This window comes from Phalaenopsis equestris, unplaced genomic scaffold (genome assembly GCF_001263595.1).
Source record: "Phalaenopsis equestris unplaced genomic scaffold, ASM126359v1 Scaffold232505, whole genome shotgun sequence".
Taxonomy (NCBI): Eukaryota; Viridiplantae; Streptophyta; class Magnoliopsida; order Asparagales; family Orchidaceae; genus Phalaenopsis; species Phalaenopsis equestris.
In genome coordinates, this window is record NW_018250470.1 from 73,893 (window position 1) to 90,535 (window position 16,643).

Genomic DNA, 16,643 nt, shown 5'->3' on the forward strand with positions numbered 1-16,643 from the left:
GGACAAAATAAAGCCGTGGATTTGATACATTTGGATTTCATATATTTTGTACATAAATCCAAGATGTACTAAATCCTGCGAATCGGCGGATTTAGTAAATTTGCGACTACTGCTTTGCACGAAAAGGAGGATGTGAAGTTAATTTTTTTCATGGTTTCGGCTAGGAGCAAAGCGTAAGGAGGAGAAAGATGAGAGTTCGCGTCTATGTATGTTGTGATCCCATCGTTGCCTTCCCAGTTAACTCGGTTAACTGCGATTGTATCATGGGAGTTCAATCACAAAAGCGGTGTGGTTTTAGGCGAAATTGAGAGGGGGAGGGACAAGCGAGGGTTTTGGATAAAGAAGGGGATTGATGTAGGCGAGAGTTTCAAGCAACGAGTGAAAGAGGAGATAGATTTGCGGTTATATGTTATTTTAATTTAGGTTAAATTTATTAATTTAATTGATTAATTATTAATAATTCATTCATATATTATTAATTTAATTACAATCAGATAAATTTACATAAACTTATTTAATAATTAAATTATATTTTAAACATTAAATTATTTTAAAAATTCTAATAAACTATTAATTAATAATTGATTAATGTAAATTATTGCTTAACAAATATATAATTTAGTAAAATTCTTATAAATAATTAATTAATTTAGTGAATGATTAATTATTAATTAGTAGAATTAGAAATAATATTGAAATTGAATTTATTAGTTTTAATCATATTAATAAAATAATCAAAGTTTGATTATGATTTTTTTATTCCAATCAATTTAATAATTTAATTGATTAATTATTAATAATTCATTCATATATTATTAATTTAATTATAATCAGATAAATTTACATAAACTTATTTAATAATTAAATTATATTTTAAACATTAAATTATTTTAAAAATTCTAATAAACTATTAATTAATAATTGATTAATGTAAATTATTGCTTAACAAATATATAATTTAGTAAAATTCTTATAAATAATTAATTAATTTAGTGAATGATTAATTATTAATTAGTAGAATTAGAAATAATATTGAAATTGAATTTATTAGTTTTAATCATATTAATAAAATAATCAAAGTTTGATTATGATTTTTTCATTCCAATCAGATTTTTTTATTCAAAGTTTGATTATGATTTTTTTATTCCAATCAATTTAATAATTTAATTGATTAATTATTAATAATTCATTCATATATTATTAATTTAATTATAATCAGATAAATTTACATAAACTTATTTAATAATTAAATTATATTTTAAAATTTAAATCATTTTAAAAAATTCTAATAAATTATTAATTAATAATTGATTAATGTAAATTATTGCTTAACAAATATAGAATTTAGTAAAATTCTTATAAATAATTAATTAATTTAGTGAATAATTAATTATTAATTAGTAGAATTAGAAATAATATTGAAATTGAATTTATTAGTTTTAATCATATTAATAAAATAATCAAAGTTTGATTATGATTTTTTTATTCCAATCAACATAACCTTTTAAATCTTGACAGGTTGTCAGACAGAATGACAGGATTTAAGTGGATTTACTAAATCCATTGTCAAATAATTTTTGGGATTTTTTCTAGGATTTACTAAGAAGATTTACAAAATTTACTAAATTCCATTAACTCAAATCTAATCCGTTGTCTTACAACCCCTTAAGAAGTTCAGTTATTAAATTACATTTTATTAAACAGTAACTACACATGCAACCAACAAACTGCTTTAATGATACATAATGGCTGTCATATTTATATGGGAGAAACATCTATTTTACTAAACAAAAAAGAATACCCTTCAATCAATCAATTCATGTTCAAAACACAACATTAACTCCTGAACAGTTAAGATAACAGAAAAAATCATTGAAGTTAGCTGACTATTGAAACACATTAAAAGACAAAATCAAGATGCAGACATGTACGAAAAAAATAGAAGATTTATTTGCATTTAATTCATCATTTTATACAACCATATCATTACAAAATACCTCAAAAAAGGTGTCACCGTATCTCGAGAAATTAAGATCTGATGATTCGATGCTTTTGGCAACAAGTTCCTGTGAAAAAAAGTTTGTTAGCTGAGCAACGATCATAAGAAAAACAATAAAAATACCCACAAAAAAACAGACATGCACACTTCGGCTCAATATGACAGTGGAGGAAATGGGCATATCAAATGTCTTTTGCCAAATCATATTGTAATACCTTATATAAAAGAATCAACTTGCATAACTTAAGTTCAATATGATAAAGTCAAGGAAATATGAAAAGCTGAAGGCATTTCAGGAAGCTGTACTGTAAAAGCGTGTAGAAGCCATGGAATGTAATTATTAAATAAATAGTTACCAAGTATTCACGTAATATATATATCAGTATCAAGCACAAATCCAAACAAGGTGTCAACTATTTGTTAAAATCTTGACCCACTGTACCTATAAAGCTGCAGTTGCTGATGATTCTAGTTTAGTGAAATCGTGTGAAAAATCATTACAACGTCAATTAGACCACACTATAGTAAAAATTCCTCCGATATTTTGTATCTTAAAATAATTCCAATATATATTCATGTTTCAGATCCTCCAGTCAATGCATCCAGCAATTTCAATTAAACATGAAATTCTTTATTTAATTTTCTAATTTCTTCCTGCTGCTTTTAGCATAGAACGAAGAATTTTTTCAACTCTTTAGCTCAACAATTCCTTTAATGAAAATAATACTAGATGGGTCATACCAAATCACCAGCATTATCCAAATAAATCTGGACCACTGCATCCGCAAAAGCTGCAGGGTCTAAAGGAGCTGTGATGTTCCGTTTGCGGGGCTTAATCCGCGTACCACTGCAAAATTAAACAATGGCCAACAATAAACTAAAACAGAAAAAGACAAAATCTTAAGCTATTGTATCAAACAAAATATCCACAAGACTTTTCTTTAACAAAAATAAGCAGAATATTATTTATCACAATCATATCCTGTTAAAAATTATTTACATAGCAGATGCTGGGATACACATTAATGATGTTTCCCTAGAACTCATAAAATGCTATAATTAACTAGAAAGTATCAGGAAAGATGTTACATTAATTTACATTCTGAATAGTATGCAACGTCTATAAATTTAAAGCCTGAAGAGAAGTAGAGAAAGATTCATCCCCAACAATATCCAAACTATTTTGAGGAGTCTAGTATAATATGTGCATGAAATCAATCTGAAATGGCATGAAGACTATATATAGCAATGCATGCATCTTCATCAATAGCGTTATCACAACTATTTGGGCTTGACATCATGAATAATCATTTCTAACTTGTTCCTTCTAAATGTGCCCTAGGTGTTATGCCTATTCTTCACAAGTTATTTAGTTTCATCCATAATTAGGTCTAAAAGTTTTTTTCCTAACATTAATTTCATTTACTTGTCTAATGGGTATATTTTCTACCTTTCTTGTACATATTCAAACTAGTAGTCTATTCTCAATTACCTTAATTTCAATTGATGTCATCAAAAGAATTCCTCTGATCTAGCACTCACTAGTTAATAAATCCAATCAGTCAGTGTTCAAGGGTTCTTTGTGCGTTAATGTACAAAGCATAAAGCAAAGAAGTGCTTTTATTATCTAGGTGCTCATACTAATATAAATATAATGATGCATTCAACAATAATTATAAAACATGAAACAATTGATAGATAACTTAACATTTAAAAATTAATATAAAATTAAAAATAAACGTTGTGTGTGCAAGCCTCATTTAAAGACAAATATCGAGAGTGAAAAAACAAAGTAAAATTTCTGACAAGTTCTATTGTGAATAGGAATTAACAAATAATTATAAGTTTCATGTAAATTTGGATGGGCAATAATAAATCTTAAAAAAAATCAAATCACGATAACATATTCAATAAACTTGATCATTATCAAAATATTTTAAGAAAATCATACATATTATGTCTAGATCAAAGCATTGCACAGCATGAATATCAGTTCAAGGAAGATCAAAATTGCAAATGTGAAGGCTGAAGCTTGGAAGCTGCAGGTTCGCGGCTGCACATGCTTAGGACGTCATGATGGCCATGATCGTTAAGGGAATCACTACAACCTCTTGTGATTTGGTTTAGGGCAAAGTTCCAAACTTCAAGAATGGACGAGGGTTTGCTGTCTAAGACAATCAAGCAATTTTATAATACTTGATGAACAAGGCACCACCAGTTAAAGGCAAAAAGAACCTAATCATTTTGCATGAGCTCTTAATGTGTGTGCTCTGCGCAGGCACAAATGAAGTAGTTGTTTTCACAACTCATTCATAAAGAACAAATGATGCAGACGTTTAACTTCTCAGCGCATTGCTTTTATAGCATGCATTGATGCATGCCTTTAACAAGCTTGCACTCCATACCAGTCAACATCAACTACTTAATTGTAATTTTATAAAATTCACTTTCAAGTGTCCATGATCTTCCCTTTTAGCACAGTAATCTTGTGATGCTTCTCCCTTGCAATCACCCAACTTTCATTATGAAGGGATGTTTAGTTTATGCTTAAGGTGGGCTTAAATATGCTTAAAAATCAAGCAATTTTGAAGAAAAAAAAATCAACTTCATGGGTTGGCTTACGTTTAAGGTAAGCATAGTACAACTCTACCAAATCTTAAGCCTAAGCACCCACTTCTAGTTTGGATTCAATTAACATTGTTAAAATTTCTTGATATGAATTGTAAAAATAAGCATAGGATAAACAGTTATTTTATTAATAAATAACAAAAATAGATAGATATTGTATAGCCAAAATCCATGTATCAGGTTCGAGTCGTGATAGTAGCCACCGAACCAATCCATCAAGAGACTCAATCAAAGTTCACATCCAAGAAACTCGACAAGGTGATCAATCAACACTATTCGACAAAGACAACTAAAACCAAATTACTCAGAGAATCAACTCGACCAGACACATACAGTGAACTTGAGAGCAGGTTTCTTCAAACAACTAAAATGAATTCACTAGCCCGACTCTGTGTTGAATAGGTCTGCAAACACATAACTGAAGATGGAACATTGGAAAGAAAGCACTTGTACTAGGAACCCTTACCAAGAGGAGAAAAATTTGCGTACGTAAGACGTACGCAGCACTGCGTACGTCAGGGAGGTTATTCAGAGGGTAATGGGGGGTTATATCTGCATTATACTCCCTAAACCTCTCTATAACCTACCTGTAACCTACATATATATGAAAACAGAAGCGCGGAACTTACTAGAAGGTACGGGTAGGTTACAGATAGGTTACATGGAGGTTACAGGGGATATAAACTATCTGAATAACCTCTCTGACATACGCAGCGCTGCGTACGTCTTACGTACGCAAATTTTTTTCTACCATGAGAGGCATTAAAAAATTTATTATAATAAGCACACTTGAAGGGACAGACCAATTTTTTATTTTATGCTCATCTGAAGCTTCTTCTCACGGAGCCTCTTTTTTTCTTTTCTTTTTTTTCACGAAGAATTACTATACCTAGCAAAACATACTTTAAAGATTTTGAATGTCTGAATTGAAACACCAATTTTTTTTATTTTATGCCCACCTCAAGCTTCTTCTCAGGAGACTTTCACATTTTTTTGCTTCTTTTATTTTCTGAGAATTACTATATCTAGTAGAGCAAACTTTAAAGATTTTGAATATCAACTCCCCTGATTAAAAATTCTCAAATACTTCTTAAAACAAATCCTGAGATATTATAACTCATTCAAAAGTCAGGACTCAGTCACTTGGCAGAAGATTAAAAGTCTCGTGACATCCTTAGTCAATTACTTGCATTTCAAGCACACTATTTCATTTTAAAATTTACTTAGGACTCGGTCTGAATTCTTTAAAGTGAAGGACCCAGTTATTAGGGCATTAATTTCATTTTCCCCGAAATCATAATTTATTATCAAAGTATTGAAATTTATATCTTGGATCACCCTTTTTTGAACTTTTGTTGAGCTTTGAACGTTTTGTTATCTGTGGTTTCCAAACATTTCACTTATGAAAAACAACAAATTTTTTCTTTATTTTCTTACGATGGGAGAAAAGGGACAGACCAATATTGATACCACTAACATTCATTTCGACAACAAAAGTAGCACAATAGTAATCAAGAAACATTTCATCCTTTGTCAGCTGCGTAGAAGTCAAGTGAAACACTGGGATCGACCGAAATCATATTGATAAAACCTCTTTCAGGCTCCCTCGGATATTCTTTCGGGATCGTTATGCTCCCATTCTTAAAGTTCTCCTTAAGTCAGTCTTTGAAACTGAAGCATTCATCTATGGTATGTCCAATGAACTTATGATTCGGGCAATATCTCGGGTGTCCTTTCTTATTGACTTCGTCCAGTCTCCTTGGTTTGGGTAACCTGAATTTGGGCTTCTTGATTAGATTGCCGAACATCTTTTTGACTGCTTCATCTTTAAAAGAGTATATCTTGTTTAATTGATCGGTCATGGTTGGACCTTGTCTTTCATCTGTCTAGTAGGGTCTCTGTTGGAATGATTGCTGAGCATTCCATCGAGGACGTTGGTAGGTCTGTCGAGGTTGTTCTGCTTGCATTTACAACGGTCGCTTGCTCCTATGGACCACTGCAACTATCCCGAATTTATTCTCAAATGTTTTCATTGGCTCCAGCCCCTCGGCTTTCTTTAGAAAACCAAGTTGCTTAGCCTCTTCTTGGAGATTCTCGACTTTGCTAAGCAGCTTCTCGAATGTCCTGATGGTAAATCCCATGAGTAAGAAACTCACTGGATCATAAATGCTCTTTAGAAGGATTTGGACTGCATGCTGCTCTTGGAGTTGCGGCTCACACATCATGCTCAAATTTCTTCATCGCAGAATGTAGTACATTAATGTTTCGGTTGGCTTCTGTCGTTTCACCACGAGATCACCGATGATGATATGGTGATTAACTCCAATAAACCGTTTAACAAAGAGGTGAGGTCTTCCAATTTTACAAATGATTTCAATGAGTCATTGGGCAGTTCGGCGTACCAATCAAAAGCGATTCCAGAAAGACTACCCACAAATTGACGACACAACAACGCGTCACTACCCCCCGCATTGCAGCAACTTGCTCGGAAGTGTGCAACATGCTGTCAGAAGTTTTTAGTTTCATCAAATGTCTTGAACGACGGTGGTACGAAACCCTTGGGGGTATTGGACAGCATCAAATTCTTCCGGGAATGACCTGCCCTTTAGAATCAATCTTTCTTTTGATTGAGTCAGAACTTCTCTCACCTGTTGTTCCACCATTTGTTTAATGTATTTTTTTCTAGTATCATGCTCTGGACTGAATCTTTTTTATGTTGCTCATCTTTGTTGGCGAAAGCGAACTCTTTCCTTTCATCTATAACCTGAACAATTTCTAGTTGACTTGCTTCTGAAGCTATCATTTGTGGTGACTGTGACTGTCCTTGAAATGCGGCCATCGCGATCATCATTTCTTCTAGTTATTTCTTCATCTGGTTGATATGTTCATCACGTTGTTGAATGGCCTTTTGCAACTCATCTGAGCGTTCTCCTCAGTGGGTAAAGAAGCATTGCGCGAGGATAACGTGACTCTGGCCTCAACAACATTGATTTTTGTGAATTCCTCTATCACATAATCTAACAGCTCGTAGAGTTCATCACCCATATCTTTTCTTCGTTCTTCAGACAGCTGTGCAATGTCAGCTAGAAGCATTTCCAACGTAGCCTCAATCGACCTTCATTTGACAACTTTAACGTCAATCAGAGGTTTTTAATGAGTCTCACCTCTTTTGTTGAGCACTGATGTAGTTGTGTAGAAGTAAGTTGAAACAATTGGATCAACCGAAATCATATTGATGGAGCATTTTTCAAATTCTATCAAATACTCCTTTGAAATCGTTATGTTCCCATTTTTAAAGTTCTTCTCGAGTCATTCTTTGAAGCTAATACAGTTCTCTATAGTGTGTCCGAGCAGTCTGTGGTAGGGGCATTAATTAGGATGGTCTTTCTTGTCGATTTCCTCCGACCTTTTTGGCTCTCGTAAGCTGAATTTGGGATTTTTAATCAAATCCTAAAACATCTTTGTTGTAGCTCTTTTCTGAAAGAATATACTTTATTCAACAGTTAGGCCGCAGATGGACTATGTTTTTCATCCATCCGACATGGCCTCTGCTGAAATGACTGTTGATCGTGCTGTTGGTTATATTGTCGGTTATGCTGTGAATCGTACTGCAGCAGATATTGTTGGTTGTACTATTGCAGATGTTGGTAGATTTGTCGAGGCTATTCGGCTCTCAGAATTTCCCGGTTGCGTCTCCTTTCCTGTGTCTTAGTTGCACGGACTTTGAATTGGACCAAAATCATAAAAAGCATGACTTAAAATTATGAGCACAATGAACTTTACTTCAAGGTTTTAGCATCAATATATAAGTCATTTAGGCTTCAAACTCTAGCAAATGTTAATTCAAAGTGTTTAGGGCTATTCTAAAGTGGTTCATACTTTTTTTGTATATATTTTATTTTTTTTTTACATTTCAACAAAAAATTAGGTTAAGAGAACACCTCTTTGACCAACAGCACAAGTGAGATTTTAACTTTCGTAAGAGCACTTGAGGTTTTGAAACTGAGCTAAAGACACATGAAAATTAAAGTTTAGTTATCCTATAATGAATCTAAAAATTTTCACAATTTTTAACAAGTGTGTTAATAAACTAGAGAGGTTATAGAATAAGACAAAGGGTCTGTTTGGGACAGTTGCAGCATATTGAATAATCTACTAATAAACTGATTAAAAATAATCTACGGATAAGCGAGGTGCGGTGGCTCTTACAAATTTCTATTTTTTTTGGAAAAGGCAAACAGCTGCCACCAGCCACAGCAACTAGATAGGTGCGGTGTGAAAATGCTATTTTCAGCATTTTGAAAACGCATAAGCTGCCAGCTGCCAAAACACAGTTTACCCAAACAGGTCAGGTGCATTTTCAAAACGTCACCTCACCAAATAAGCTGTCTCAGACAGACCCTAAGTTTTACAAAAAACCAGTCTTGGCCAAGTGCACAAGTGTTTACAATATCATATTTGTGGAGATTTTTAATTACGAAAAAAAGCATGCCAACACGGTGAGAAAAGAACAGCACGTCAAGATTCAATAGAAAGACCAATACATGATGATTTCTCCTACTCACTAAAAGTATTAGCAGTAAAGAGTCAACAAATTAATCTTTCGATTAACTAGCCACCAAGCCACAATCTCCCCTTGGAATGCCTCCCAATACTTTTCAAATAGTCAACAACCTTCTCTTCATTCTCCAATAATATTTATAAATTTTATAAGAAAAATTGTAAAAATAAAAGAGAAGGAGAGAGATGAGGTTTTCATGTGTCCCCATCCAGAAAAAGCACTCCGCTGAATAATTGCTGACAACTAAAAGCAAACACTGATTATTTGAATAAAATTTTATCCAACAATTAATTCATATTGATTTTAAATAATTCTTATGTAATAATTAAAAATTCAACTTCAAAAATTTCACGAATTTTAATTTGAAGTTTAAATTTTTAGTTCACTACAAAGTACTCCCATTAACATCACAAATACTTAGCTTTTACATGTAACGTTCATAGAATGATAAACAAAAAAAAAATTCATAAGGGACTTCATCCTAATCTTAATTATGGTTTTGTTGGCGCTATTTTCGCTTATTTTGAGAAAGAAGAAAGCCACTTGTCAATACGATTTGCAGATAGAAGTCACTAAACTACCATACTTGCATTGAAGGAACTCATCGCGAGGCTAGAGGCAGTATAAGTGTGAAATGATTGTAAAATGTTACTTGGATGTGGAGGAAGGATAATGTTTGGTAAGGCTTTACCTAGTAAGATATATTTCTACAAATCATCAATTAGATAAGACATTTTAGCAATTTAGAGTAAAAGAATTAAATATTATGTGCAACCTTGCTCAATTGTCTTTCCATGATACATGAAATTCATACTGAACAAATTTCCCTTTTTTTCATTTGTCAACTAGAACTGAAAACTCTGATTTGAATTAATTACAAGCTTAAAAAAATGTATTTATCCTGATAATACGAATAAGATTTAAGGATTTGTAGACAAAATTGAATTATCTTGATTAAAATTTATTAAATAAAATCATAAAGAAAAAGAAGATGACATATGAGTGGAAAGAAATAAAAATGGTATCCATATGTTTAAGCAAAATGGAGATATTCAGGATTGTGGTGAATACAAGGGAAACAAACAAATGAATCAATTAATGAAGTTATGGATGGATAATAAAACTGTCTTAGAAAAATCTCATCCATATAAGAACATCAATTTAATCTTATACCAATGGGATTCACTATGAAGCTTGCTAAGGAAATTAATGGATGATTAAAAGCAACAAAAAAACTATCTTCTAATGATCTTTATTAAAATTGAGAAGGTGTCTGATTGAATATCATGAGAACTTATGCTCATAATGTTTTTCTTATAGCAATGTAAACTTTATCAAACAACTTATGAAAGCAATGAATATGCATAAAAATTTCACAAAGAATCAAAGACAAAAATTAACTTAGGGCGTTTCAAGTTGAATAGAAATTATTGAAAGGGATACTTTGACTAAATAAAATGTTAAGCCTATCCTTTGAACAAAATTTAACCAAGAATGCAAAACATCATATGAACTTCACTGATATGTAAATCTTTTTATTTAGTTATATACATAAAAATCATCAAGTTCAACCAAATAAAAACAAATCAAAGTTTGCTTGCTTGCTTTCTGAATGAAGTCAAGAATAACAAATATTGCCTCCAATGATATTATTAACCTACATCAAGAACTGAAGCTACAGATAATTATCATGAAGGAACATTTGCAAAAATGATGAACAAGAAAAATAATCAAATATCAATGTATGGAAGCATATCTTGGCTTCAAAGTTCCATAATACATAACAGTGGTTATAAACAAAAAATTTTAATAAATACTCCCACTCTGGCGCATCACAGCTGTGATGAAAACAAATTCCAGCCAACAGAAAATATTTGCTTGGAAAAGAAACATATCGAAACACAAACAAGCTTCAAAAACACAAAACAGCAATAAAATAAAGAGGCATATACAGCATCCAGTTATATCAAAAACATAAACAAAACTTGGTGGAATTCCAAGATAAACAAAAGATTTTTGCTGCAATAAAAAATCACAAAAATCCTTTTGCCCCGTTATCAGTATGAATAAAACAGAATAGCACATAAAACATTTCAAACTTACCCGAGAGTCGGTTTCTCCTTTGAGCTGCAATATGGCAGAAAAAGAAACGAAGTCAGCATAACCAAGCTCTTAAGAGAGGTATATCCAAGACAATTTATCACAAAAAATTTCTATAGTCAACTATATAATGAAGGACGCGACTCGTGTAATACAAAACAGAAACAAAACATGTATTTGATTTTCCATAATTTAATCGAATAAAAAAGTAAAACGAACCATATCATGTCACGAAAACAAGGGGAAAACAAAGTCCCGATATCCAGAACGCTCACTAAAAAGAGGACGGCGGCAAAAAACCAAAATTTACATCAAAATTCGAACAATCCCACTTAAATAAATAGATCTCTCAAGCAGCCCTAGAAGTCGCCGCAGTTACTGCGCTAAAAAATCGTTCTAAATATCAGCAGATCAGAACAAAAATCTAGCGCCGGATGGCACATATGAAACCATTTTGCTTGCGTAATCGGCTCTTCTTACCTCATAAACCAAAGCCGAGATTGCTCGAGGCGAGATAACGACAACCTCGAGGTTAGACGATTGGAGGAAGAGAATGGAAGAAGCGAGAAAAAAGGAGGGATGCAGAATTTATGGTCACTAGTTGCTTTATTAGTGTCTCCTCCCCAGCTTCCAAATTCTAATCGACCAAATTCAATTAGGGATTCGAAATTTTAGGAAATTCCCATGATGCCACCGGTCCGACCCCGGTTGGACTAAGCCGGAAAGTCGTCAAAGATGTTGGCTTCTCTGAGCAACCGAGCTGCCTAAAGTTGAGAAATATTTGTGTACGTTATGCAGGGAGAGTATTGAGGGTTATATCTGCGTTATACCCTCCGTAACCTACTTGTAACCTATCTGTAACTTACAAATATATGAAAACAGAATCGCGAAACTTACTAGTTAAAGGTAGGTTACAGTTATGTTACAGGGGTATTACGCGGATATAACCCCCAATACCCTCCCTGTAACCTACCTGACATACGCAGCGTTGCGTACCTCTTAAGTACACAAATATTTCTCCCTAAAGTGAAAGCATCATGAAAATAAAAAATATAAACTTATAAATTTTCAATATGTAAGAATTTTTCAAAAAAAAAAAAATTGGATGTGTTTCATTGGATGTGTTTCATTCCTAATATATTTTTAAAAATTAAAAGAACAAAAAATTGAATACAAATTTATCCTTACTTTTTAGTTTAATAATTTTATATAATTATATTTATTGTGGAGGGTTGTAATCGAGCCGAACACAAACGAGCTCAAAGCTCGTTCATTTTGGGCCTCGTTCGAAATTTTATATGTTCAAAATAATTCGTTAATTAACTTGTTCGTATTCAGCTTGTTTGAAATTTATGTGTTCGAAATAAACTCATTTCCGACTCAATTCTAACCTACACAATCTTAAATTTTTTTTTTTTAGAATTTGGCTTCAAATAAGAAGAGGTTGAAAATTTTCTGGTTATTCTTATTTTTATATATGATTTTTTATTGGGATTGCTTCTGAAATAAGCGATGCGGTAAAAGAGATGGGGTGTTGGGGGCATTTATGTACATATTATTCAATTCTTATGTATTTAAATGTTCATCACTGCTAAAAGGGGAGCGCGCTGAGGATTTATGTGGAAAAATCTCATGACATACCCAATCCTTATATAATTAGAAATATGAATGTTACATAAGAAGAAGAAGAGACTATAGTTTAGAAACTTTTAGAAGCATACCACCCAAATCTTGGTTATTCACATATCTAACATCTAAACTTATATTTTAAAAATAACAAAATTTAGTAGTATTTTGAACGCATATAAAAATTTATTATAAAATGATATATATAAATATGACTATTTATTTATTTTCAGGCAAGACTAGTCGAACACGAACGAACAAACATTTGTTTGTGTTCAGCTCGTTTATAAATCTTGTTTAATGAACGAATCAAACACGAGCTACTTAATGAGACGAACACGAGTTGTTAGCGCACAACGAGTTTTTTTATCGTCATATTTGTGTGCGGAGAGATTTTGCGATATTAAAGTGATATATTAACATATTAGTATTGTACGAAAATCGAGTACCAACAAATAAAAAAGAGTTAACGGAGAAGTTACCAACGATTTTTAAGTGAAAATTCTAAATAGAGAAAACAACGAGGCTAGACCAAGTTAAAATGATTTCACTATAAAAACAAAAGTTATAAGAAGTTGACTACCCTTAAATGCTAAAAAGAAATATTAAAAATTTAGAAGTTCTTGACTGGAGTTTTACTAAAGTAATGGCGAGAGCTTTTACGGGAAGTGGTAGCAAACTGGTTGCAATGATAGAAAACCAACGGTGAGGGCCATCTAATGGAGTTTTGATGTCAACATCATTGGAAGGGCTGGTGGCTAGGAAATTGTGGTTGGGGGACCGCGATGGTGATATGTGTCAGGTCAAGGAAATCTAATGTAATAGCAATGACATCCATGCAATAGAGGTTTGGCGATGGTGATTCGATAAAGGTGGCTAGCTGAAGGCAACGAAAACGACCGAGTTGTGGTGGTTTGATGATAGCGACAGCCCGACGATGGTGATCCGATGACAATGACAATTGAGTGATGATGATCTGCTAACAACCATAATAATCTAATGATGGTGGTAGCCAGACAAATGTGGTTCGGCGGTGAAGATTGAAAATTATTAAAAGCACAGACCTTAATTTAACCTTCTCATCTAGATTTCGCTCTCTATTGTGAAGATGATGGGAGCCTGTCTAAAGATTTTGGGAGTTGCATTTTTCATAAAAACTATTGGAATCCAATCTACTCAATTAGATAACTTAGTGTGATTCCCTTAATCGAATGATATTTTATGAATATCTGAGTTTCTTAATGCTGTTAAAACTAAGTGATCATTTGGTCTTCCAAAATATGATGATGCCTTGTTAAGTGCATGACCTGACTCACTTGCACTTGGATTGAATCAACTTTAATATCATTTAGTTTGTCTCCTTTGACTATAAATTTGAGTGTAAGCAATTCTTATAGCTCGTTTGGGGCACTGTTTTCGTGGCTTTTCATTTTCAAAATGTGTTTTGAAGCTTTCGACATTCGGCTTTTGCCCTACTTTTCGGCGTTGGTCGTTCGCGGAACGTAGAAAGGTGGTACGCAGAGGAGCCGATGCATTTCTCTATGGATGCTCCATTTCAATTGCAAAATCCCTTTGCTGCTCCAATGGAAATGGTGTTATACTTCCACATATCCCCGATATTATCCTCGCTTTGCCTTTAATTCCCCCTCCCACCTCTTTCTTTGCTGTTGTGGTTTTAGGGCAAAATTTCAATCCTTTTGTTCAGTTGTCGTCGCCTCTTTTATCTATATGTATAATGTCTCCCCCTCTCACATTTTGTTGTGATTAAATAATGGTATTTTGTTGCTTTGTTATATTTTTAGCTATTTGTTTCTTGTTTTGCTATTTGGTTATTTAAGATGATTCGATGTTTTTGTGATTTTTTTATTTGGTAGTTTTCTGATATTTACAAGCATCGTTAGTTATTTAAAAAGGACTGTATAGAGGTAATTTAGAAGCATAGCTAGTTATTTTGAAATGACATCCATGAGAATTTCGTTTTTTAATGTTGCAGATACCTCAATTCTTATGTTAGATCTATAATTACATTTCTCTTTCCTCTTCTTAAAACTTGGAAAATGATTGTATGAAAAAAATTTAGAAGTGGTGCTTGTTCCATATAAAATATGTCCAATGAGAATTTGGTTCTTTGCTATTATGTATATCTCAATTTTTATGTTAGATCAGTGATTGCATTTCTCTTTTCCTCTCCTTCAAAATTTGAAAAAAATTGTCTGGAGATAATTTTGGAGCAGTGCTTCTCATTTTGAGAGTATATTCATAAGAATTTGGTTTTTTGTTATTCCAAATTTCTTAGTTTTCATGTTATATCAATGATTGTATTTCATTTCCCTCCTCTTCAAACTTGAAAAGTATTTTAGGAAGAGAATTTAAAAGCAGTGTAGGTTATTTTGTAAATACATCAATGATAATTTAATTTTTTTTTTAAGTTAGAAATGTCTCAATATACATGTTAGATCAATGATTGCATTTCTCTTTTCCATTCTTTAAACTTAGAAAGGATTGAGTAATACTTGTTCTTTTGAAAATACATCTATGAAAATTCAATTTTTTACTATTGCAAATATCTCAATTTTCATGCTAAGACAATGATTAAATTTCTATTTTCTCTTCTTCAAACTTCGAAATAATTGTTGGGAGAAAATTTAGGAGAAATACTAGTTAGTTGAAAATATATACATGAAAATTTAGTTTTCTACTAACAAATATCTTAATTCTTATGTTAGATCAATGATGGTATTTTTCTTTCGTCTTCTTCAAACTTTAAAAGATTATATGAAGGGTTTAGGGACGGTACTTCTTCTTTTGAGAATATATTAATGAGAATTTGATTTTTTTTCTATTGCAAATGTCTCAATTTTCATGTTAGGACAGTAATTGTATTTCTATATCCACTTCTTTAGACTTTGAAAGGATTATTTAGAGAAAAATTGGGAGCAGTGCTAGTTATTTTGAAATATATATACATGAGAATTCATGCAAATACAAACTTATTTGAAGGCAACTGAGCAATCTCACTTGCCTGTGAGCTCAAATTAGCTCAAATAAATGACGCGGTCTGTTTCATTTGCAACTGGTTGAATCATGCTACTCCGAGCATGTATAGCTTTTCAGTACTATGCTTCATATAGCTCTGTGTTGTCCCACAATTTCTAGGATTACGTGCCATAAATATATCAAAGTAAAAGTCTTCTGAAAAGAGAGCCTGTTGAGATGCAAGCATTAACCAGCGAGGTGGATGCATTTTCTCAACTCCCTTCTCCTTATGCTAAGTTAGTCTGCTTTTACTAATAGCTTCATCTCGCTCAAGCTCCATCATAGGCTGCAAGACCTTTGAGACAGTGACAAGGCCTCTTCTTGGCTGATATCTTGAAGGTTATGAACTCTTTGGTCGTTGATCCCTCTGCTAAGGTAAGCCTTTATCATGGTGCTATATGTGATCTTATCAGGTCTGCATGCTCTCTTCTGCATCAGCTCCAACACCTCCCTCATCTCTGATAGGCAACCAGCCCTCCCATATGCGTCAACCAAGCAATTGAAGAATACAGTGTCTAACATCACGTCTGAGTTCTCTATATACCTCAAGACAGCCTTTATTTTATCAACAGCTTCTGCTCTGCCATATGCTCTGATGAGTGAGCAAAGAGTAACACGATTTGGCTTTATCCTTTCAGATTTCATTAATCTAAAGATATATTCCATCTGCTTCAAATCCCCCGCTCTTTAATA

At 32.6% G+C, this 16,643-nt stretch overlaps 2 protein-coding genes across 2 annotated transcripts in view; both read right to left on the bottom strand.

Annotated features, from left to right (window-relative positions):
- The window catches only part of LOC110038329 (basic leucine zipper and W2 domain-containing protein 2-like), a 41,450-nt gene extending 29,521 nt beyond the window's left edge, over positions 1–11,929 (bottom strand). The window contains exons 1-4 of the mRNA XM_020743132.1: positions 11,769–11,929; positions 11,292–11,315; positions 2,741–2,846; positions 1,998–2,066 (exon numbers count right to left, since the gene is read on the bottom strand). Coding sequence (XP_020598791.1) covers positions 1,998–2,066; positions 2,741–2,846; positions 11,292–11,315; positions 11,769–11,773 — 204 coding nt within the window. The 5' untranslated portion in view covers positions 11,774–11,929. The remainder of the gene's footprint in view (positions 1–1,997; positions 2,067–2,740; positions 2,847–11,291; positions 11,316–11,768) is intronic.
- A 3,921-nt stretch (positions 11,930–15,850) lies between these two features.
- Positions 15,851–16,643, bottom strand: part of LOC110038330 (pentatricopeptide repeat-containing protein At5g48730, chloroplastic) — a 21,168-nt gene continuing 20,375 nt past the window's right edge. Inside the window, exon 4 of the mRNA XM_020743133.1 lies at positions 15,851–16,633. Coding sequence (XP_020598792.1) covers positions 16,230–16,633 — 404 coding nt within the window. The 3' untranslated portion in view covers positions 15,851–16,229. The remainder of the gene's footprint in view (positions 16,634–16,643) is intronic.